Source organism: Sorex araneus, chromosome 9, assembly GCF_027595985.1.
Source record: "Sorex araneus isolate mSorAra2 chromosome 9, mSorAra2.pri, whole genome shotgun sequence".
In the NCBI taxonomy this organism is placed as follows: domain Eukaryota; kingdom Metazoa; phylum Chordata; class Mammalia; order Eulipotyphla; family Soricidae; genus Sorex; species Sorex araneus.
In genome coordinates this window covers 11,047,895-11,070,540 of record NC_073310.1, presented here as the reverse complement: position 1 = coordinate 11,070,540, position 22,646 = coordinate 11,047,895, and the positions used below count along the sequence as shown (strand labels likewise).

The window sequence follows — 22,646 nt, the reverse complement described above, 5'->3', positions numbered from 1 at the left end:
TATGGGATGCCGGGAATCGAACCCAGGTCAGCCTCGTGCAAGGCAAATGCCCTACCCGCAGTGCTATCGCTCCAGCCCCCGAGCCAGCAGCATTTTTAATAGATTACCTGTTGTATTAGAAATGGTGAGAAACAGTGCTTACATGTGTTTATATTACAGATTTCTTTTTTTTTGTTTTTGTTTTTGTTTTTGTTTTTTTTGGATCACACCTGGCGATGCACAGGGGTTACTCCTGGCTCTGCACTCAGGAATTACTCCTGGCGGTGCTCAGGGGACCATATGGGATGCTGGGATTTGAACCCGGGTCGGCCACGTGCAAGGCAAACGCCCTACCCGCTGTACTATCACTCCAGCCCCAATATATTACAGATTTCTAAGAAAACCCCTTTAACTGATTTCCCATGTCGCTTTCTATAGGTGATCTGGTGAGAATTTATCTAGATTGGAGTGGATTCAGTGTGTATATAAGTTAATGAAAATATATTTTACACACATAGTTTTTATTTTGTACCATATGAGTATATGACTTGTTTTCTAAGAAATCCTACTGTATTTTGAGAAAAAGTAAATGTCATTGACTTGTGTTATCTGGGAAACCCTTTATCTCACCATCCCGCTGAATAATCATTTTGCGGCACAGAGCATTCTTGGTTGGGAGTTTTTTTGGTTTCTGTTCCCTTCCCCTCCCTGCTGCTCTGATGGTTACAGTCACACACACCCTTGGTTGTGGTACTCACTGGGTGTCCCACACTCTGGGTCTACCACCCAGGATCTCAAGGAACGGGCCACACTCGGTGCATGTGGGCCAGTGTGTGTGATCCAGCTTGCTATCTCTCACTGGTGGCAGATGCTGCTTTTGCCACTGGGCTGTCACTCTGCTCTCCTAGTTTATGTGCCTTCTCCAAGAAACACAGTGATGACCTAATCAGGGAATTGCCTTCTACTGCACATACTTTTTTCCAGCAGCCTCTGGTTTTTTCCTTATCGTTAACTTTTGGTAGTGTAACAGTGATATTTCTGGGCGTGGGGCATCATGCATTTAGAAATGTAGCTATTGTTGGCTCCCCGGTATTCTTCGCGACTGGAAGTTCCTTAGATTTGGAAGATCTCGGCTGCAGGTTCCTTAAATGGGCTCCCTTGTGAGCTTCTCCATCTCCTCTTGGTATACCCATTCTCCTCCTGCTTCTCTTCCAGTCAGCTCTGAGAGTTCTTGGGCAGGGCATGTGGGGAGGGGGATATCTTCGTTTTTTTTTTTTTCCAGTCTTATTTCTCTCACCTGTTCCATTTGCATCCTTATTAGAATTTTATCTCCATTTTCACTTGTTTTTGCCTATTTATGGTGCTTTCTATGAAAGTTTTTGTTGTTGTTGTTTCCTTCATTTTTTTTTTCTTTATCCAGCATCTGTTTGAAATTCTTTTTTATAGCTTCAGTCTCTTTGTTGAAGAATTCCTTCTGTGCCTGCATTTCCTCCTATGTAATTGGTGTTTTGTTCTCTTGATATACATGTGTTGTGTCTCATGGGATTTATTCATAATAAATTGTCGGGCATCTCATTTCCATATCATTATTACTGATATTTGAGGAATTTTCTTCCAATTCGTTTTCTTCTCCCACCCCTCCAACCCCCCCTCATTTATTCTTGCTTTTCCAGTAGGAGAGATTGTGGCTGGAGGTGCTCAAGGATCAGTGCTTCACGTGCTTTGTACAAAGCAAGCACATTACCTGCTTTATTTTTCAGGATCTTGGGGTGGGGGGAGAGGAAGTCTATCCAAATGTGTGTGGGGGAGAGGGTCCTCAGAGTCATGGCGTTGGGGGGTGGGGAACAGCCTGGATACAAAAGTTCTTTATGCGGTCCTAAGAGAGCACAGTGGATAGGATGCTTGCCTTGCTTGCAGCTGACCCAGGTTCAATCCCTGGCATCCCATATGGTCCCCTGAGCTTTGCCAGATTTAGTCCTTTGATGTTCCCTCTCCTTGTGCTCTGTTTGAACTCAGCATCTCTGATTCTAGGTCTCTCCTCAAAGGCCCAGCCATGGCTGTCTGCTGCCTTTGGTGACTTAATCAGGAGAGAGTATTTCTTGTGCGGGTGATCATATTTGTCTGCTTATGTTAACTTTCTGTTTTTGTTGCATTGGGACAAAATTTGATTCTTTATTTCTTTAGAAAAGATATTCCAGATTGGACCAAGACTGCCTTGGTTGGTATTACATCCTGTCTTTAGCAGAGTGCTTGACCTAGAGGCATCATTAACTTTTTTTCTGAATGAAAAAATGTAATGGGAAGTATGTTTTCAGAAAATCTATAAAAGGAATGAGTGTGTGGACAGTGAGCACATTGAGACAGCCATGCAAGCAAGATGTGTGATGGTCAGGCCCCAGGAGGTGCTGAGGAATTGGGAGGAGGCTTGGGGGTGTGGGAGCAGAGCGAATGTGTGTATGGGGTAGGGGGATTTCAGGAGAGAGCCCACCTCCAGCTTTGGCAGCTGACGGAATCACTGAGCTGCTTCCTGTGGAGATGGGGTATGAATAGAGCAGTGGGCTTAGTCTGGACCTGTTGACACTGAAGAACCTTGTTCTTCACCCAGGTGGAACAACCAGTGGGCAGTTATAAATATGGAAATGGAACTTAGGAGATAGAGGCTTTACCTCATTCCTGAATAAAGCCAGTAAAATGCTATTCATAATTCAGTGTAAACTGTTGAAAATCAGACTTTGCTATTGATGATGGTGACATCACTGCGGTGGGGGTGGCTGGAAGTGGTGCACACTTGTCATGGTCCTGGGGATCATGTTTACCAGTATGAGGCAGTGCCAAGGGTCAAACTCAGGACCTTCCTTGAGCAAGCCATGCACTTTACCATGGGGCCACATCCCCAGTCCCCTAATGCTGAGACTTTGTAATCATTGATACAGAGTTAGTAGTGATTTTGATACTAAAATTGGGAGAGTTTTCTAAGCATATAAGTGGGATTTGTGTGAGCAGTTTGGGGCCATACCTGGTGCTTCCTGGGATCTGCTTCTGATTCTGCTTGGGTTCACTCCCAGCTATGCTGTGGGGGAGGGGAGCATGTGGGGCCTGGGATTGAACCAGGATTGACCACATGCAAGGCAAGTGCCTTAGCCCCTATCACTCTCCGGCTCCGGAGAGGGGATTTTGACATTACTGTCATTTAACATCCTGGAAATGTTGATTAACAATTAATATGAATTTCTGTTTATTACACATTAAGCTCACTCTGAATCACTTGCAAATCTTGCCTTTTTGGTAATAACTAATTTATACCCATCTTTCTCCTTAAAGGCAAAACTGGAACTCAAGTAAACTATAAACTCCATGATGTCTTGCTCCCTTATGATTTAAACTTTTTTCCCATTGTTTCTCTAGGGCCTATTCCTTGGTGGATTCCAGTCAAGTGTCTACATTTCTGATTTCCATTCTGCTCATAGTCTACGGTAGTTTCAGGTAAGGAGCTCTCAGTGGCATTGATTTCAGTAGGAACTAGAAAAAGCTTTGCTCTGACAGTGATGGCCCCAGACTGACAGCTGTAAAAGAAGCACAACTTTCTCAGGAATAGCATCATTCCAATGACCTCTAAATTGGCTGCTTTTGGAACACTTCTTGCTTATTACTAGGGGAATTTCAGTGCAAACATGCAAAAGCTGCTGCTTTAGAATTCTGACTGTAAAGAATATTACTGAAGGGAAGGGTCAGGCGAGAATCCTTGCATGATTCTAGATGCAAAAAAATAAAAACTTTTTCTTAATATAAGCCATTGCAGTTGCCAATAGTCAATTTTTTGCTACCTGACTAACTTTATGTGGTTCACATACTATTAGACTTGTGCACAGGTGTTCTGTGCTGGTCTTAGGAATGAATGCCAAGTCCTCATCCTCTTGAAACTCCTCTCCGGGGGCTGGAGCAATAGCACAGTGGGTAGGGCATTTGTCTTTCACGCAGCTGACCCGGGTTCAATTCCCAGCATCCCATAGGGTCCCCTGAGCACCGCCAGGAGTAATTCCTGAGTGCAAAGCCAAGAGTAACCCCTGTGCAGTGCCAGGTGTGACCCAAAAAGCAAAAAAAAGAAAAAAGAAAAGAAACTCCTCTCCTGGCGTCAGCCATAGGCAGTGGGAAGAGGAAGAGGAAGTTAGCCGAGGGTGAGATCCCCTGTCCTTTTTACTGCCCTTCCTGGCGATGTACTTGGTTGTGTAGTTCAGAGTAGTTTCGTGACTGACATACTTAATGAGAGGAAAACTGCCAGAGAAATTTCAGATTGAGGATTTTGAAGGGAGTGGGGATTACAAAATAGGCAGTGATTTTTTATTTTTATTTTTTTTTAACTATCCAGTTTTCTATCTGGATATTTATGAGTATTTGATAAAATCACAGATTGCAAGACTTTACCATAACACAGTATCTAGCACTGTAACACCTTTGCACTATCATCCCGTTCTTCATTGATTTTGCTCGAGCAGGCACCAGTAACGTCTCCATTGTGAGACTTGTTACTGTTTTTGTTTTTTTTTCTTTTTGGGTCACACCCACCAATGCACAGGGGTTACTCCTGGCTCTGTGCTCAGGAATTACTTCTGGCAGTGCTCAGGTGACTATATAGGATGCTGGGAATCAAACTCGGGTCGGCCATGTGCAAGGTAAACGCCCTACCTGCTGTGCTATCGCTCCAGCCCCTATTGTTACTGTTTTTGGCATATCGAATACGCCACAGGTAGCTTGCCAGGTTCTGCCGTGCAGGGGCGATACTCTAGGTAACGTGCTGGGCCCTCCGAGAGGGGCGGAGGAATCAAAACCCAGGTCAGCTGCATGCAAGGCAAATGCCCTACCGCTGTGCTATCACTCCAGTCCAACACTTAGTGTAACAAGTAAAATAGGGCCGTAGTGATAGTACAGGAGGTGGGCCACTTGACCTGCACATCCCAGCAGTGAATCCTGAGCTCAGAGCCAAGAGTAAGCCCTGAGCATTGCTGGGTGTGGTTCAGAAAAGCAACAACAGAAAACCATGTAAAATGTTATCGGTGCTTCCAGTCTCAACTGTTAAGTTTTAATCATTGAAACTTTGGTTGAGACCCCTAAGTTTATAACTGCTATTAAGAAGCATTAAACAGGCACAAACAGTGAAGATCCTGGACCAGAGCGACAGTACAGCGGGTAGGGCGCTTGCCTCATATGCAGCCAACTCAGGTTCAATCCCTGTGACTCCGTATGGCGTCTTCACCCCACCCCTACCCCCCAGGTGGCCTGAGCACAGAGCCGGAGTAAGTCCTGAGCACTGCCAGGTGTAGCCCCCTGAAATGAAAAAAACAATGAAGATCCTTATCAGTGGAGTACAGGTATTTTTTATCTCTAGCCTTAGGACAAGTTTTTGAATTTTTTTCTCTAGGTATATGTTGTATCAACATTTCAAAAGACTGATTAATATTCTTTCTACCCACTACCTGAATACTGTTACATTTTTTTTGACAAGTGTTACTGTAGACATTTTCATAATCACATCATTTATGTTCTTACTATTTTTACTTCTTTTCCACAGTCTTTATTTTAGCTTTTGGTGATGTGGTATTTATGTTACTGTGGTTGTCCATTCTTACTGAGTTTGTGGGTTGTTAAAATTGTCCCTCTTTGAGTGTTTTCTTTTGCTTTGGCCGAATTATGTCATTAAAAGAAATATCCCAGGGCTGATGGTGTCAGGGGCTAGAATAGCTCCCAAGCACCACCAGTTGGTCCCCAAACAAAACAGAAACAAAATAATGATAAATACTCCAAAGTTGAAATACTTCTGAATATAATCTGGCCCTCACCATATTGTTTTCCAAGAGTTACTAAGATTTTAGGATTTAGGCAAGTTTTGAGCAAAATTTTATGTACGAAACATAACGTGAAATTCTATCCTGTAGGTGGAAAAGATTTCTCTGATGAACCTTCTTGCTTTGTAGCACTGTAGCACTGTCCTCCCGTTGAACATCAATTTGCTCAAGAGGGCACCAGTAATGTCTCCCTTGTGAGACTTGTTGTTACTGTTTTTGGCATATCAAATATACCATGGGTAGCTTGCCAGGCTCTGCTGTGTGGGGGGGATACTTTCAGTAACTTGCTGGGCTCCGAGAGGGATGGAGGAATCAAACCTGGGTCAGCCGTGTGCAAGGCAAATGCCCTACCCGCTGTGCTATTGCTCCAGCCCTCTTGTTTTGTAAATGAGAAAATTGAAGTTCAACAAAGTGAGGTAACTTGACAGACATTGGTAAAATATCAGATTTGGACCAAGTTCTCAAGTGTTTTTGGGCCATACCAAAACAAAGTGCTCAGTGCTTATTCCTGGCTCTATGCTCACACTCCTAGCTGGGTGCAGGGGACCGTATGGGGTGCCAGGGATAGAGCCGGGGTTGGCAGCATGCAAAGCAAGTGCCCTGCGCACTGTACTGCCCCTCCTATAAAGGCCCCTATAACTGCTCTTAAATATTCTGGGTCAGTGGTTTTCGACCTTTCTGCACCTGCAGATCAGTGGTTGAAATCCACTGTGGTAAGCAGGGATGTCCTTTTTCACATACCAGCAGGAGTTTTCAATAGGCATTGGGCCTTGGGTTAACAGTGGGCCCCACTATTTCCGATCCAAGTTCTTGGTCAGAGGGTGTGCAAACAATCCCTCCCAGAGAGAGATGGCCTGCGGGACAGTCAGGACCGCCTCTCTGTGTGGCCCTGGGGATCAAGCTGATGGCCTCACCCTTGTCCTGAGCATTTCCAGGAAGGCGCTCCTCACAAGGGGTCCCTAACAGCAGAGCTGGCAGGTGGCATCAGGGATTGAACTCACGGCCTGGCACTCGTGGGCCTCCCCTGCTGCTGTCCCTCAGTTCCTCACTGCAAAGCGTCTGCAGCGAGGCTTCCTTGCCCAGTGTGTCTACCGCTTCCGACCCCACCCCTCCACTCCCTACTGCCATTCTCTCTTCCCGGTGGCAGGCCACAGCTCTGATTCCTGCTGGGCATTGTAAGTCTCCCCACGCTTGGCTGTAAAATCCTTGAGAACCTGTTTGTTTCTCCAGGACCAGGAGAAGTCTCAGAACAAAACCCCGGTTACTCTTGTTCTAGTTTTTTACATGTTTTACTTATTATTATTTTTCTTTTTTGGTGGGGGTTGTTGGCACACGTAGCTATGCTATTGGCAGGGGGGCTTCATCTAAGTTAGGGGACCACAAAATGCCGGCAGTAGAACCCGGGATCCAACAAGCCAGGCACGCACTGCTGCCCTCTGAGCCACCTGGCCCCTCCGATGTTGTCTCGTGAAAGCTGATGGCGTGGAGAAGCACATGCTCTCCGTGGCTTGGTGCAGGCCTGTCAGCGGCTGTGTGGATTGTCAGAGTTTCAGAATGGGCTGCAGAGGGGAGGACTCGGCACTGGACTACTGTGAAGCCCTAGGTTGAATCCCTGACACCACTCCAAAACATGTCTCAGAAATTGCACTTTCCCTTTTTAACTCCACATTTTTAGATGTTTTTCATAAGGAAGTAATTAAGGCTGTTACATAGATACGGCTGGAAGATCCAGCCACGACGGAATGCTTTTATCTGCAGTCAGGAAAACTGTTGAACTGATGCCGGAAGGGACAAAGATTTTTTTTTTTCAGTGTGGCAAGAACAACTGTTTTGCACAGTAGTTCTTCAAACAGCATGTTCCCTTCTTCCCTAACATCCTAACATTTAAAAATACTGCTCGTTACAGATTTTTCTGATCTACTTTCTCAAATAAAACTGAAACTTACTTATATAAATGTTTCCCTCCGCAGGTCCCTTAATATGGACTTTGAAAATCAAGATAAGGAGAAAGACAATAACAGTTCTTCTGGGTCTTTCAATGGCAACAGCACCAATAATAGTAAGGCATTTCATGTCAGTTTTAATTCTCGTATGTGTAGTCTTACTTCATTTTTTTCTGTGACTGTCCATTCAGTAATTTCCTGGATTCAATGACTTGGTAAAATAAACGTATTTTTTACATTCTTTTTATTTAGGTAAAATATTTTTACCAATTATTTTGGTAGAGTAATAAAATGTAATCCGTACTTGCTAAAATCTTGCCCTAGACGCTATTGTGTGTGTGAGCACAAGGCCTGGGACAGCTCAAGACGTCACACGGGCAAGGGAAGTGCATGACCCGCTAAGCTTCACCCCCAGACTCAAGGCGGTTTCTCTTTTGTTTATTGCTTATTTGGGGGGGGGTCACACCTGGCAGTGCCCAGGGCTTACTCCTCACTCTGAGCTCAGGGATCTCTCCTGGCGGGCTTGGAGGGCACTAATAAGGGGTGCCAGTGATAAAACCGTGGTCAGTAGCCTGCAAGACAAGTGCCTTACTCACTAGAGTATCTCTCCAGTTCCTAGAGGCAGCTTTCTTTTTTTTTTTTTTTTTTTTTTTCGATTTTTGGGTCACACCTGGCTTTGCACTCAGGAATTACCCCTGGGGGTGCTCAGGGGACCATATGGGATGCTGGGAATCGAACCCGGGTCAGCCTCGTGCAAGACAAACGCCCTCCCCGCTGTGCTATCGCTCCAGCCCCCTAGAGGCAGCTTTCTTAAAGATAAGGGCGATCAATTAGAATCTGCTTATGATTTTTTAATAAGGGGGAAGGGGAAACTTAATAAACAGCATCTGTACTTCCTCTGTACATGGTTAAGAGAGCCCAGTGAGATTCATTGTGGGGTACCAAGTGTACAGTTGGCTTTCTGTTGGATATTTTGAAAGATGTAAACTCATAATATCTGGTATCCAAGCTGTCACCAAGGCAGTGTGGCCAAGAGATTTTTCAGGATACTGGTGATCCTCAAGGCAGCCAGTTCCACTCCCCATCCCCTTACAATAGCCTGAGTTCTTCTGAACAGGCATCTACTACCAAAAGATGAAAGTCGTATTTCTGCCCTTCCAAAGAGAGTAAAGAGAAAGGCAGTCAGGACAAGCAGGAGGAGGTTACACTAGTAGGAAACTTTACTGTTTGACTTGACATGGTGAGCTTGGACAGGTGAAATTGCATTCCAGGTGGGACACAACTGTGGTATCAGGTACAGGGGAGAGAGCATGACATGTATGAGTGACTAAAGTTAAAACTAGGGTCAGAGGGGCTGGAGCGATAGCACAGCAGGTAGGGCGTTTGCCTTGCACGCGGCCGACCCGGGTTCTATCCCCAGCATCCCACATGGTCCCTTGAGCACCGCCAGGAGTAATTCCTGAGTGCAAAGCCAGGAGTAACCGCTGTGCAGCGCCAGGTGAGACCCAAAAAGCAAAAAAAAAAAAAACTAGGGTCAGAGAGATAGTACAGTGGGTAGGGCGTTTGCCTTGCATGTGGTATACCTTGGTTTGATCCCCAGCAGCCCATATGGCCCGTCAAGCTGTCCAGGAGTGATCCCTGAGCACAGATCCAGGAATAAAAGCATTACCAATCTCATCCCCACCTCATCCCCACACACACACTAAAGAAAATCTGGTAGAGAGCCAGGAAAGGAATCTGATAGGAAGTTAGAATACTGATGGAGAATCTTAAAAGTTTCACTGTATCCCTGTATCGCTGTCATCTTGTTGCTCATCGATTTGCTCAAGCGGGCACCAGTAACATCTCCATTGTGAGACTTGTTGTTACTGTTTTTGGCATATTGAATATGCCACAGGTAGCTTGCCAGGCTCTGCCGTGTGGGCAAGATATTCTCGGTAGCTTGCTGGGCTCTCCAAGAGGGACAGAGGAATCGAACCTGGGTCAGCCGCATGCAAGGCAAACACCCTACCCGCTGTGTTATTGCTCCAGCCCCTTAAAAGTTTAGTTGAAAGAAATTTCCAAGTTTCTGTTTCTGTTCCTTTTATAACTGTAATATCTCATCAGCACCCAGTTTTTGCCCAGTTAAATATTTGTGTCGTTCCCAGCAATGCAAGGCAGGGCATAGAGTAAAATACGGCAGGGCTTACGAGGTCACTCACAGGGCTGAGTTCATGCTTTGCATGCCGGAGTCCCATATTGGACTGCATGGTCCCCCAAGCTGCTCCTGGGAGCAGCCCCTGGGCACAGAGCTGAGAGTAGTTCTTGAGCACAACTTGGTGTGGCCCAGAAAAACAAACCAATCAACAACAACTGTTTGTGTAAAGTCTCAAATTTATGGCGCAAATCCTGATGTGAGGTAAAGTACCTCACATACCACTGAGTTAGCAGAGACCAAGAAGAAAACCCATGTCAGTATCTGATTTTCAGGTTATTATATAGCTTATTCCTTCTGCCAACCTTTAAGTCAGAATCACCTTGTACTCTTGAAATTTATATAAAAGTATTGTCATCTTTTATATACACAATGGGCAAATTATGTACTTAAAGCATAATTCTGTTGTTGCATCACAGAAACCAAAGACAGATTGATTGTGTCTACAATTGTATGCTCATATAATAAATTGATTAACCATACTGACAGAAGGAGGTTACCTGGTGACCAGTTACTTCTCACCATTAGTATCCGGAGTAGTGGGTGACTGTTCAAACGGTCTTTCCTTAAATCTACCTCCTGTGTTGTGCTAAATTATCCCCAATAACAGATTTCTTGAGCGCCTGCTGTGAGCTGTGGAGACCAGAAGGAAGCGGCCCAGATTGGAGTAGATGCATTCCTTTCCACACAGTTAGGAAAAACAGATTGTGCAGAGAAGACTTCTTCGTACAGCACGTGACATCTTCCAGGTTGAAGGGATGGCACAGACAAAGGAGGCATATATCAGAAATCAGAGAAATAATGGCCAGAGAGAGATGCCTTAGGTGATAAGAACACTCAAGTCCAGAATGGTGGACAGTGGTGAAGAACCTGGGAGTAAGGGTTTAAGAGAAGGGAGACAGGGCCCAGAGCGATAGGATAGCACACAGGGCGTTTGCCTTGAACACAGTCAACCCAGGTTCGACCCCCAGTATATCACAGGGTCCCAGAGTGCAGAGCCAAGGAGTAAGCCTTGAGCATTGCTGGTGTCACCCAAAAAGCCAAAAAGTAAAAGGAACGGGAAACAGGAATGGAATGGGAATCTTTGGGCTAGGACTGTGTCCGGAGCAGCCTCGCACACAGGAAGCCCTGGTTTGACTGCTGGGTGAGCGACATGGGTATGGAGGAGAGTGGGCATGAATGTTGAGAACTGAATGAGATGAAATGAGTGAGTGACTGAACAAGGAAATAAGTCTAATGGAGTTACTTTTAATTTTTTTTAGTTTTGGGCTACTGACAATAATTGGATTACTCCTGGCTGCACTCAGGAATTACTCCTGGTGGGGCTCAGGGGACCCTATGGGATGCCAGGGATAGAACCTGGGTCGGCCGCGTGCAAGTACAACGAACGCCCTCCCCTCTGTGAAGTTGTGTATGTTATTTTAAGTAGTGTAGCACCTGAAGGAGCTTCGCTTGTCCTTTGACTTCACTGTTCAGTCTTGGGAATTCTTTGAAAGAACTAAAAGAAATAGTGATTTAGCATCTGTACTTTCAAAAAACAAAACAAAAATTGTTCTTTCTTCCTAGAAAGGTTCTTTGTATTGTGTTGCATTTTAATGGCAAGCTGAACTTCTGCAATTCAGATTTATTACAAATACTTCTCATATACCCAACTTACTAAATGGTCTTTGTTCTAGCCAATCATTTAATGTTTCTGGTCATAATTCAGTCCAGTGTAATCTGCAGACTGAGTTGCTTTGTTTTTCAGAAGAGGGCAATGTGGGATGGTGTTTTAAGACATGCATTTTAAAAAAAAAATTCTTGGGCCTGGAGAGATAGTACAGCGGGTAGGGCGTTTGCCTTGCATGCGGCTGACCCGGGTTCAATTCCCAGCATCTCATATGGTCCCCTGAGCACCGCCAGGAGTAATTCCTGAGTGCAGACCAGAAGGAACCCCTGTGCATCGCTGGGTGTGACCCAAAAAGCAAAAAAAAAAAAAAAAAAAAAAAATTCTTAACAATGTAAAAACCCGTTTATGTGAGAATCAACAGTTTCTGGAATGTCTTTTTAAGGATCACTCTCAGTGGTGCCTGGGAACAGACAGTGGCAGGGAGGGAGCCGGCGTCCCTGCGTGCCGAGCATGTACTCCAGCCCTTTGAGACAGTTTCCAACATATATTTTCTGCTATGAAAAGCTCCTGGAATCTGTAGTTTCTGCTCACGCTTTAATGTTTTTTGTGTGCATGCGTGTGTGAAGGACCGCACATGTGTGTGGCAAGTTCTCTACCCCTGAGCCACATCTCCATCCCAGTTGAAACTACTATAAAGCACCCCAATTAATAAGCGATTTAGGTGACAATTAATAAGCGATTTAGGTGAAATTAGTTAGAGATTCCATAGTGCCTCTTGAGGGTGGTTGCAAGCCTCTAAAGCTTCCAGATGTGTTTTTCTCTTCCCCGGATTTTATTTCTGGACATACTGATGACTCTTCCTGAATGGAACTTCTCTGTCCCCGAGTGAATTGTTTGGCTCATTCGTGTAGCCACTGAGAAAATATTTTTGTTTGTAAAAATACTGAATATTTTGTTCTCTAAAAATTTCTAACTCACTTTCTGGGGCTGGAGCAATGGCACAGCAGGTAGGGTGTTTGCCTTGCACTCGGCCGACCCGGGTTCGAATCCCAGCATCCCATATGGTCCCCCGAGCACCGCCAGGAATAATTCCTGAGTGCATGAGCCAGGAGTAACCCCTGTGCATCGCCAGGTGTGACCCAAAAGGCAAAAAAAAAAAAATTTTTTTTAATTCACTTTCTTGGGACATACATAGATCAGTTAACTATTGAAGGGTTAGTGTTTGAAGGGTACTTCTTAAATGTTGGCAGATAGTTGTGACTGTCCAGTTGTGATCACTCTGGCAGCGAAACATTTGCTGATGGCCATGGTCTGTTGGAAAGGCTGCTGCTCTTTCTTTACAGTGGGTGACAGGAAAGTCCCTTAGTTCTTCTCTGCATATGTCTGTATAACGTCAGCAGGGTTAGCTTGGGAGCCCACAGCACTCAAAATTAGTTCGTTTTTTCCTTTTCATTTGGTGGCTATCAGGCATTGCCATGTTTTCCTTTTCTGTCAAGTAACTGTTAACATTTCTCAACCCTGGATACAAAGATAAAATTTTTTGAGGAGCTTTTTGCCAGGCCTACCCAGCCCCATGATTTTAGCTGTTTGTTTTGTTTGTTTGTTTGTTTTTTGTTCTTCCTAAAGCCTGCAGCTTTCAGTTTATCTTTTTTCAGTTTTTGGTCTGGGGGCTACATGTGGTGACTCCAGTGGGTGCTCATCTCCCTGCACCAGTCCTCCGTGGGAGGTCTGAGCCCATGGTGAGCTCTGCGGGCAGAGGGTGCAGGGTACAGATTCAGAAGACAGTTGCCACCGAGGTAGAAGAGGGCTGCTCTGATCAACAGGCCTTGCCCATAGGGAGAACTGGATTTTTTTGGCCACATTTTCCTGACATTCCAAGTGCTTCATTTCAGATGCATATTAGGCCGGCTCCCCACAACATGACTTTCACTGGGTTGTTCCTCGGCAGCCAAAGACCTGATGAATGGTTACAGCCCAGTTACACAGAGGTCACTCTGCCCACCCTCTTCAAAAACCCAATGGGGGGCTGGAGCGATAGCACAGCGGGTAGGGCGTTTGCCTTGCACGCGACCAACCCGGGTTCGATTCCCAGCATCCCATATGGTCCCCCAAGCACCGCCAGGGGTAATTCCTGAGTGCAGAGCCAGGAGTGACCCCTGTGCATCGCCAGGTGTGACCCAAAAAGCAAACAAACAAACAAACAAAAACCCAGTGGGCATTCTGGGTGTCTCTGCTGCAGTGTGACGAGTACCCAGAAGGGGGCGCCCACTTACCAGGTGTCAGCAGGCTGCAGGTCTTGTTTTCGGTATAATGGTTTGCAGCTGGGGCTGGGCCCGTATATAATGTTTTGGTTTTAATTTTTACTCTCCAGGAATGTCTCACAAGCAGCTCCCTTCATGTGTTTATGTTTTTTAAGTCCACGGGCGCTGTGCCCGTTAGCCAAGGTATTGACATGCCCCCTTTCTCTCTTTCAGGTATCCAGACTATTGACTCTACCCAGGCGCTGTTCCTTCCCATCGGAGCGTCTGTCTCTCTCCTAGTAATGTTCTTCTTCTTCGACTCAGTTCAAGTAGTTTTTACAATATGCACAGCAGGTAAATGGGGGTCTCTCTTCTCACATAGACCCTGTCCCATGCAAGTGTCTCTTCGTAAGTCTGACTCTCCTCCTCCCGCCCTCCTGGGTAACCACTTGTGAGATGGATCGTCAGCTCGACACTGCCAGCACAGGGAATTAAGGGGCGGCTGCGAGGGGCTGAGAACCCACGAGCTCTATGGCACTTGGCGTCTGGTTGCTTTGGCTGCGGCTCCTTCTTGGGTTGGTTCCCAGAAGGGCACGTTTGGGCAGAGCAGCGAGTGGCAGCCCTCAGTGATTCCTACAGAGAGGAGCAGGCGGCCATAACCAGGGTCAGTCCACTGTCAGGCCTCCGGTCCGTTGCTCCGCCCAGCACTGAGGGGAATGGATGAAAAGGCATCAGGAGAGGGTGGCCAGAGTCACTGGCAGCGCAGGTGCCTCCCATGGATGAGGCCTGTGCTCTGGCCCCCGCACCGCCCCACCGTCAGGAAATGCTCCCTAGGAGCAGGAAGGGGGTCCCTGAGCTGGTGAGAGAAATGGGTACCACGGTGGAGGGTCTGGTGTCTAAATATTGTGTACATAAAACCCACCACTGACAGCATGGTTACAGTTTTAGTTCGTGGGGCAGGAGCTGTAGGACAGCAGGGAGAGCGTTTGCCTGGCATGCAGCCGACCGGGTTCAATCCCCTGCATTCCATATGGTCCCCTACCAGGAATAATTGGCTGAGTGCAGAGCCAGGAGTAACCCCTGAGCATCACCAGCTGTGACCCAAGACAGAGAGAAAAATTGTAGATCATGGTGACTGAAATAAAAATTTTTTAATTGTTAGCTTTGCTAGGAGATCGTGCCTATTCCACTCAGTTTTTTTTTTTTTTTTTTTTTTTTTTTGCTTTTTGGGTCACACCCAGCAATGCACAGGAGTCACTCTGGCTCATGCACTCAGGAATCACCTCTGGTGGTGCTCAGGGGACCATATGGGATGCTGGGATTTGAACCCAGGTCGGCAAGGCAAACGCCCTCCCCGCTGTGCTATCACTCCAGCACCCCCTTTTTTTGTTGTTTTGCTTTTTGGGTCACACCTGGCGATGCACAGGGGTTACTCCTGGCTCATGCACTCAGGAATTACTCCTGGCAGTGCTCGGGGGACCATATGGGATGCTGGGGATCGAACCCGGGTTGGTCGCGTGCAAGGCAAACGCCCTAGCCGCTGTGCTATTGCTCCAGTCCCTATTTTTATTTTTTTAATAATGTAAGAGTACTGCTATTTGTTTAGCCATTGATTAAGCTGATTGAATTGGGCATGAACTCCACATTACTTTTTTTTTTTTAATTTTATGTTTTCATGTTTGAGATTCAGCCATACAATGATGGAACACCCATCCCTCCACCAGTGCACATTTTTCACCACCCACGTCCCAGTCCTCACCCTGCCTCTATGGCAGACAATTTCCCCAATACTCTCTCTCTCATTTTGAGCATTATGTTTTGCTCTAAATTTCCCACCACCATTCAAGTCTACCTGCCAGGGGCAAATTTTATTTTCCATTGCTCATTTTGAATATCATGAGAGCTCACACGGCCACCATTGTAATTGTAAATTTCTAGATTGTAAATGTTTGGGTTCCAGAGATATATCTGTATGGCACTAATCCATTTTGGGATTCAAGTGGGAGTCTCTGGGCCAGTGCTGTTGGTGCACTAAGATGGCACCCGGAGGCACATTGTGGGTGTGACAGCCAGTCTGCTGGGCGGGCGGGGACCTGGGGAGGGACAGCCCAGGTCTAGCCCAGGTCCTCTGCCACCATGCAGCCTGGAGATTCAGTCCTGGAACCCGCGTAACTGGGCCTTGCTTGTGGAAGCTCTTAGTCACCGGGATTCCATCCGGGGTAGGCGGGGAGAGTGCACCTGCTCCATCTGGGTGCCCCGGTGAAACTGGCCCGGTATGGGGCCCGGAGAGATCTCCGGCGCTGTGGTGTCTTCCAGGACTCACTGATGTGTCTCTGAGCCAGGGCTGTTAGTATGCTAAGATGGAGCCCGGAGGAAAATTGTGGGTGTGACAGTCAGTCAGCTGGGCATGCAGGACCTGGTGCCCCTCCTTTTTAATAAGAGGTGGCCTGTGCAATGCTGAAGGAAGATCTTTTTCTTTACTAGTTAATTTGTTTGTATCCACTTGCCAATGTTTCCGTAAGTCTTGCTATTTTTCATAAGAGTTGGTGAGAAAATAAAAAACCAAATAACCATGAGTTGTTTTTGTCTTCCCACAGTTCTTGCAACAATAGCTTTTGCTTTTCTTCTCCTCCCGATGTGCCAGTATTTAACGAGACCCTGTTCTCCTCAGAACAAGTAAGGACTTGAGATTTTCCTCGAAATTAACTTTTCGTGTCTTTTTCCTTTGTGAGTCTTACTAGGAGACTGAGTTTCTGGTCTGGTGTCAGAGGCAGAGATGTGAGATGCTTGGTCTTTACATTTAGAAGATGTGCTTCCTTCGCACCTTTGCGTCGCAGAGGAAATAGAAACTAGGAAATAGAAACAAATCCTAGGCAGCCGTTTGTGGTGTCCTGCTTCCGGCTTGGCCTTTGTGCGGTGACGGGCAGAAGTTGAGGGATCCTCTGAAGCTCTGTCCCTTCCCTGTGGAGAGTGGAGAATCTGCGAACAGTGGCTGGCTGGCTCACATCCTGCCTTTCATCTTTTCGCACCTAGAATCGGCACAGTCGCTCGGTCCACACCTTACCTCTCAGAAACAAGTGCTCTGCACATCTCAGGAGCCCAGTCCCGGGCAGCTGGTTTCTCGAAGTTAATGCTCACCAGATAGAGTTAGCATCTTGCAAATACCATATTCAGTGAACGAATTATGATTACTGTGTCACTTTTTTCATTTTTTTAAATTATTATTTCATTGTTTGGGGGCCACACCTAGCAGTCTCAGGGACTACTGCTGGCGACTACTCAGGGGTCACTCCTAACAGTACTTGGAGGACCGTCTGGTGCCAGGGATTGAACTGGAGTCGACTGCTTGCAGGGCAAGTGACTTACCTCCTGTGCTACCTCTCCAGCCCCTGGTGTGTTATTTTAAACTTACGTGTACCCATGTCAGTCATTGAAGTTGAAAGTACATTATCTGAGACGGAGAGATAGTTGAGTAAGGCACTTGCTTTGCACAGGCCGACCTGGGACTACATATATTCCCCAGACTGCTAGGAGTGACCCCTGAGCACAGCCAAGTATGTCCCCAAACAAACAAAAATGTATATTATCTGGGGAGCTGCAGTGAATAGTACAGCAGGTAGGATACTTGCCTGGCACGTACCTGGCGTGGGTTTGATTCCCAGCACTCCATATAGTCCCCCCAGCACTGCCAGGAGTAATTCCTAAGTGCAGAGCCACGAGTAACCACTGAGCGTTGCCAGGTCTGACTGTCCCCCCGCCCCGTCCCCCTCCCCCGACACACACCACCAAAAAAATATAAAGTACATTATCTGAGGAAGACATGCTCTGTTTGCAGGAGGCCCCCTTCAGTCCCCAGCACTGCATGGTCCCCTGAGCCTTGAACTGGCAGTAGTATCCCCCAGACATTGCCGAGTGTCACTCAAAAAACAAACCTCAAGAAACATTATCAGGTACATGTGGAGCCACTCACATCCCAGCCTCAGAGTTTGTAATTTCTCTTCCTTTACTTTCTAGGTCTCTTCCCTTCCTTCCACCCCTCATATTTCCTGAAGAAAAAACTATAATTATTTTCACTAAAGGGGAAAAATAAATAAAAGTACGGCGGCCGGAGCAATGGTACAGCAGATAGGGCACTTACCTTGCACACAGCCAACCCGGGTTTAATTCCAAGTATCCCATATGGTGCCCTGAGCATTGCCAGGTGTTGCCAAAATACAAAAGAAGAGAAGAAATTGTCTAAAGGGTGTGGAAGTCTTAATTTCCATGAACTTCCTGTAGATTGTTCCTAGAAGGTTTAGGAACTTGGGGCTCCAGGTACCTATTACCCGCTGTTCTGATCTGGCCGTCATGACACCCCTGCTTAGAGTCAAAGGAGAGTTGGGTCACCGAGTATGATGCTTTGTCCATTGGCGCAGTAAACACTGTGTCTTCCAGGATTTCCTTCGGCTGCTGTGGACGTTTCACTGCTGCTGAGTTGCTGTCGTTTTCTCTGTCTGTCATGCTTGTCCTCATCTGGGTTCTTACTGGCCACTGGCTTCTCATGGATGGTGAGTTCAATACCAGCCTCAGATTTTAAGAGTCTCGGGGAAATTTGTTCTCCCTTCCTCTTCTCTGTTTTAGTGATACATGTATTACCTTTGTGATGACCAGAGAGTGTTACGTACCGTTGGGGCCCAAGAGATAGTACGGGGTAGGGCACTTGCCTTGAACGCAGCCAACCTTCGTTCCCTCCCCCATCCTCTTTATGGTCCCCTGAGCACCAACAGATTTGTCCCCCCCCAAAAAAACTCAGAGTGTTACGTATCATTGAATTTATTATTTTTATCCCATTAAGATTTCCTTGAGAAACAGTTCATGCACTTAACAGTTCACCTATTTAAAATGTTTCATTCCGGGTTCTGGAGGATGACTCAAAGGACAAAAGTGCATGCCTGCAGGAAGAGTTCCACACGACATGGTCCCCAAGGATCCACCAGGTGTAGCCCTCGTGCCCTCAGGCTGCCTGAGCACTTGTTGGGAGGCTCAAAAAAACAACCGATTTAGGGGAATAGATTGTAAGATAGTACTGCAGGTAGGGTGCTTGTCTTGCAATTCCCAGCGTCTCGTATCGTCCCCTGAGCACTGGTGGGTGTGGCTTGAAAACAAAAAGGGCAAAGAAATCGGGCTGGAAATAGACATGCATGAGCTGCGTTAAGGCAGTGAGCGGGACTGGGAGGAAGCACAGGACTCGGGACAAGGAAACTGCATTCGGGCGGCGTCCAGCCACAGGGGGCAGCGAGTGTGGTGGCACCTCCAGGGGCTGCTGAGCACCCGGGCATGTGCCTTTGCTCCCCTGCTCTTCAGCCCCCAACTCATGCCCTTTCTGGAACTCAGAGGCAGTTCCTTGAGATTGCCAATGGGTCATTACCCCTCGGACTGAGGACTCAGGCTGTGAATGATCCAGAAGTTAGAGTCAAAAGCAGCAGCGCCTGGTCCGTGCAGTAACTGACCTTCGCTGGTTCTCGCAGGCTGGGTCTCTTGTTGCCCTCCGAGAAACACGACTGCAAGCATTGTTGTGCCCGCGGCACGGGGCATTCTCAAGTGCGGGCCGAGACTCTCCTGGGCTCTAAGTCTTGGTGCTTCATTGTTTCTAGAGACTGATAAGTGAGGCGGAAAGTACATCAAAAATCACACACCTTGCTTGGTCAGTGTTAAGTCAGAGGATTAAGTGCCCATTTTATGGATTCTAGCAATTGAGTAATAAAGGGGCAGGTATACGGTTTGACTTCTCCTGAGATTAGCTTTGATTTCTGAAGAAGGATGGTGCATCATTACATCACTACTTCGGGTGATCTCTCGGACACTGTTCCGGAGAGCTGAGGCATGTTCATCCTATTAACAGTAGGAGCAGAGACGGTGAGGCCCAGCCCACGTCAGTGTCCCGGCTGCTTTTATGATCGTGCCTGCCAGGAGTAACCCCTGAGTGCAGAGCCAGAAGTAACCCTGAGTATCGCTGGCCCAAAAATTTAAAAAAAGTTGCCCATTGGCTAATTGGGCCTGGGCTGGACTCACGCTGCCCCTCCGAGACCCTTGAAGGACCGAGGTGCGCAGGCGGGTTGTGGGGTGTGTGGAGGCTCCAGCCGCTGCAGGCTGAGCTGCGGTGGAGAGCAGAGCCGACTTGGCCAGCGTCGAGTCCAGGGGGGACTGAAACTTCTCGGGTCTCCCTCGCCCAGGGCACTGAGAGGCTCTGGGCTCCCACCGAGCTGTGTGGCTCCTTTTGTTTTTTCTTTTTTCTCTCTTCTCTCTTTTTAACAAGTGTTTATTTAGAGCAGTGGGTAGGTCATTTGTCTTCCCCATGGCCAACTGGGCTCCAGCACCCCATATGGTCCCCCAAACCCCACCAGGAGTGATCCCTGAGTGCAGAGCCAGGAGTCAGCCCCAAGAACCACTGGGTGTGGCCCCAGCACAAAGTTAATTTCCCTGGCACCACATTGTTCCCCCAAGCCAGGGGCCACTTGTGTACCTCTGGGTATGGCCCAAGCCCCTCTGTCTCCCCTGCACCCCCTGAAGACCCTCTGAGTCAGAAGAGACGCATTCTGCCCTTTACACTGGAGGTTAGCTCAGACCGCGGGCAGAAAGGAAGGAGTGGACTGAGAAGTCGGAACAGTGGGAGAGGCTGGGGCCCGCCCAGTCCCAGCAGCCTCTGCGCCAGCCCGGCCTTGGGCAGTGGAGTGAGTCCCACCCCAGGGCAGGGTGAGGGCAGCCTGTGGGCGCTTAGACCCTATGGTGGCCCTGCCAGTTTCAGATGGGCACTGCCAGGGGAAGTGGAGCAGAGATAGTCAGCTGGGCCCATCCTGCCCTCCAGCCTCTGCGCTGCACTGTGTGTCTTCCCCACCCCTGCCCCAATGCCTTCCCAGGTGAGCTCCAGGGCCTGCTCCCCACCTGGGCATCACTTAACTGTCCACCTACAGGCCTCAAGCTCATCTCTGCCTCTTTATTTATTTTGGCTTTTTAGGTCACACCCGGCGATACTAGGGGTTCCTCCTGGCTCTGCAGTCAGGAATTACTCCTGGCGGTGCTCGGGGGACCATATGGGATGCTGGGGATCGATCCCAGGCCGGCCGCGTGCAAGGCAAATGCCCTGCCCCATGTACTGTTGTTCTGCTCCAGCCCCACATCCCTGCCTGTTTAACCACGCCCAGCCAGACGCTCCCCAGGACATGTTCCCCTGCCCTTGCAGTGGTCAGTGTCCAGGGCCGCACATCGCTCTGCGCTGCTTGGAGCCACTGAGGTACAAAGCCAGTGCAGCCCCATGGCCTGGCCCCTTGGAGAGATGGGCACAGGGGGGCTCAGTCCTGGCTGTCAGTCTAGCACGTCCTGCCTTAGACCTTGGGCTTCTGCCACACCATACAGCAGTGCATGCTTTCTGTTGGTGACCCCTGATGTCACTGGGACACACTGACCCACGGTTTTGGCTGTATCCTGGTTTGTTTGGGGGCCAGTGATGCTCGGGGGTTTCTCCTCCTGGCTCTGTACTCAGGAGTCATTCCCGGTGATGCTCAGGGGACCATATCAGATGCTGGGGATCACACCTGCGTCTTATCCACTGTACTGTCACCCCAGCCCATCTGGTGTCTATTTCTTTTTTTCTTTTGGGGGGGGTCACACCTGGCTCTGCACTCAAGAATTACCCCTGGCGGTGCTCAGGGGACCATATGGGATGCTGGGAATCGAACCTGGGTCAGCCGCATACAAGGCAAACGCCCTACCCTCTGTGCTATCGCTCCAGCCCCTGGTGTCCATTTCTAATGATACGAGCTGGTTTGGGTCTGCCAAGACCCTGTTGAAACAAGGTCCTGATCGCTAGAGTCGGGCTTCTGCCTTGGCCCCGTCTCCAGAACTCCGAGACCATGGAAGGAGCGAGGGCGGGAGAGTCGCTGAGCCTCCCCTGTGCCTTCCCAGCCCTCTCTGGCTCTCCTCTCCCTTGGCTGCCATGCCTGCGTAGGACTCTGAGAGCTGTGTCCAAGGCGCCACACACACACACACACACACACGGACACGGACCCATTTCGCCATGTGTGTGGAAAGGGGATGGTTCTGCCCGCCCTCCCTCAGCCTGATCGGAGTTGGATGTGATAGGGCTGTTCACACGCTCAGTCTGCTAAGTAGCTCCTGCCAGGTGCTGGGGGCCCTGGGAAGAACGCGCCGCCGTGCCTCCAGCCCTCGGGGCCTTCTCTGGTCTAGAAACACCCACTGCAGAGCCGAGGGGTGACAGTCGGAGCTCTGTGGCGTCACAGCCAGACACTGGGTTAAATCCAGAGTGACTCCATGACGGGTGAGACAGGGCTCTCAGGGCTGGAGCTTCTGCAGGTTTAATTCCCAGCCCCACATAGCCTCCCCACCCCCAGACACCAGGGATGTGTCCCCCTCATTTGAAAAAAAAGAAAAAGTGATTCAGAGAGCTTTGTGACCAGACTCCTTTTGGGGGGGTGTGATTTGGGGCCACTGTACCCAGCCATGCGCAGGGGTTGTCCCCAGCACAACACAGCCTGGGAGGCCAGGGTTCCCCGCGCCCAATGCATGCCAAGCAGACACACTGGCCCCTGTTAGGGGGCGGGGGGTGCTGGGGATAGGACCCGTGTTGGCCCCCTGCGCCCTCCACAGCCGGCACCAGCCCTTAGAGCCATCTGCCCAGCAGAGAGCGGGAGGGAAAGTGGATTTGTCGGTCGTGTTGCTTGTGGGAGGCTCGACCTGCCCGGCCTGTCCTGGGAAAGTCGTGCAGCTCCACGACCTCCCGGGGCCGGGGTCCCGGTGAGGGCTACCAGGCCCAGGTGGGGTTCCGGGGCGCAGGGAGCCGTTCTG

At 48.4% G+C, this 22,646-nt stretch overlaps 1 protein-coding gene across 3 annotated transcripts in view; it reads left to right on the top strand.

Moving 5' to 3' along the window:
* The window catches only part of SPPL3 (signal peptide peptidase like 3), an 89,422-nt gene that overhangs the window by 63,474 nt on the left and 3,302 nt on the right, over positions 1-22,646 (top strand). For all 3 annotated transcript variants that reach the window (XM_055147173.1, XM_055147174.1, XM_055147175.1), the window contains exons 2-6: positions 3,385-3,462; positions 7,790-7,878; positions 14,040-14,159; positions 16,403-16,481; positions 18,240-18,352. In XM_055147173.1, the coding sequence (XP_055003148.1) occupies positions 3,385-3,462; positions 7,790-7,878; positions 14,040-14,159; positions 16,403-16,481; positions 18,240-18,352 (479 nt within the window). The remainder of the gene's footprint in view (positions 1-3,384; positions 3,463-7,789; positions 7,879-14,039; positions 14,160-16,402; positions 16,482-18,239; positions 18,353-22,646) is intronic.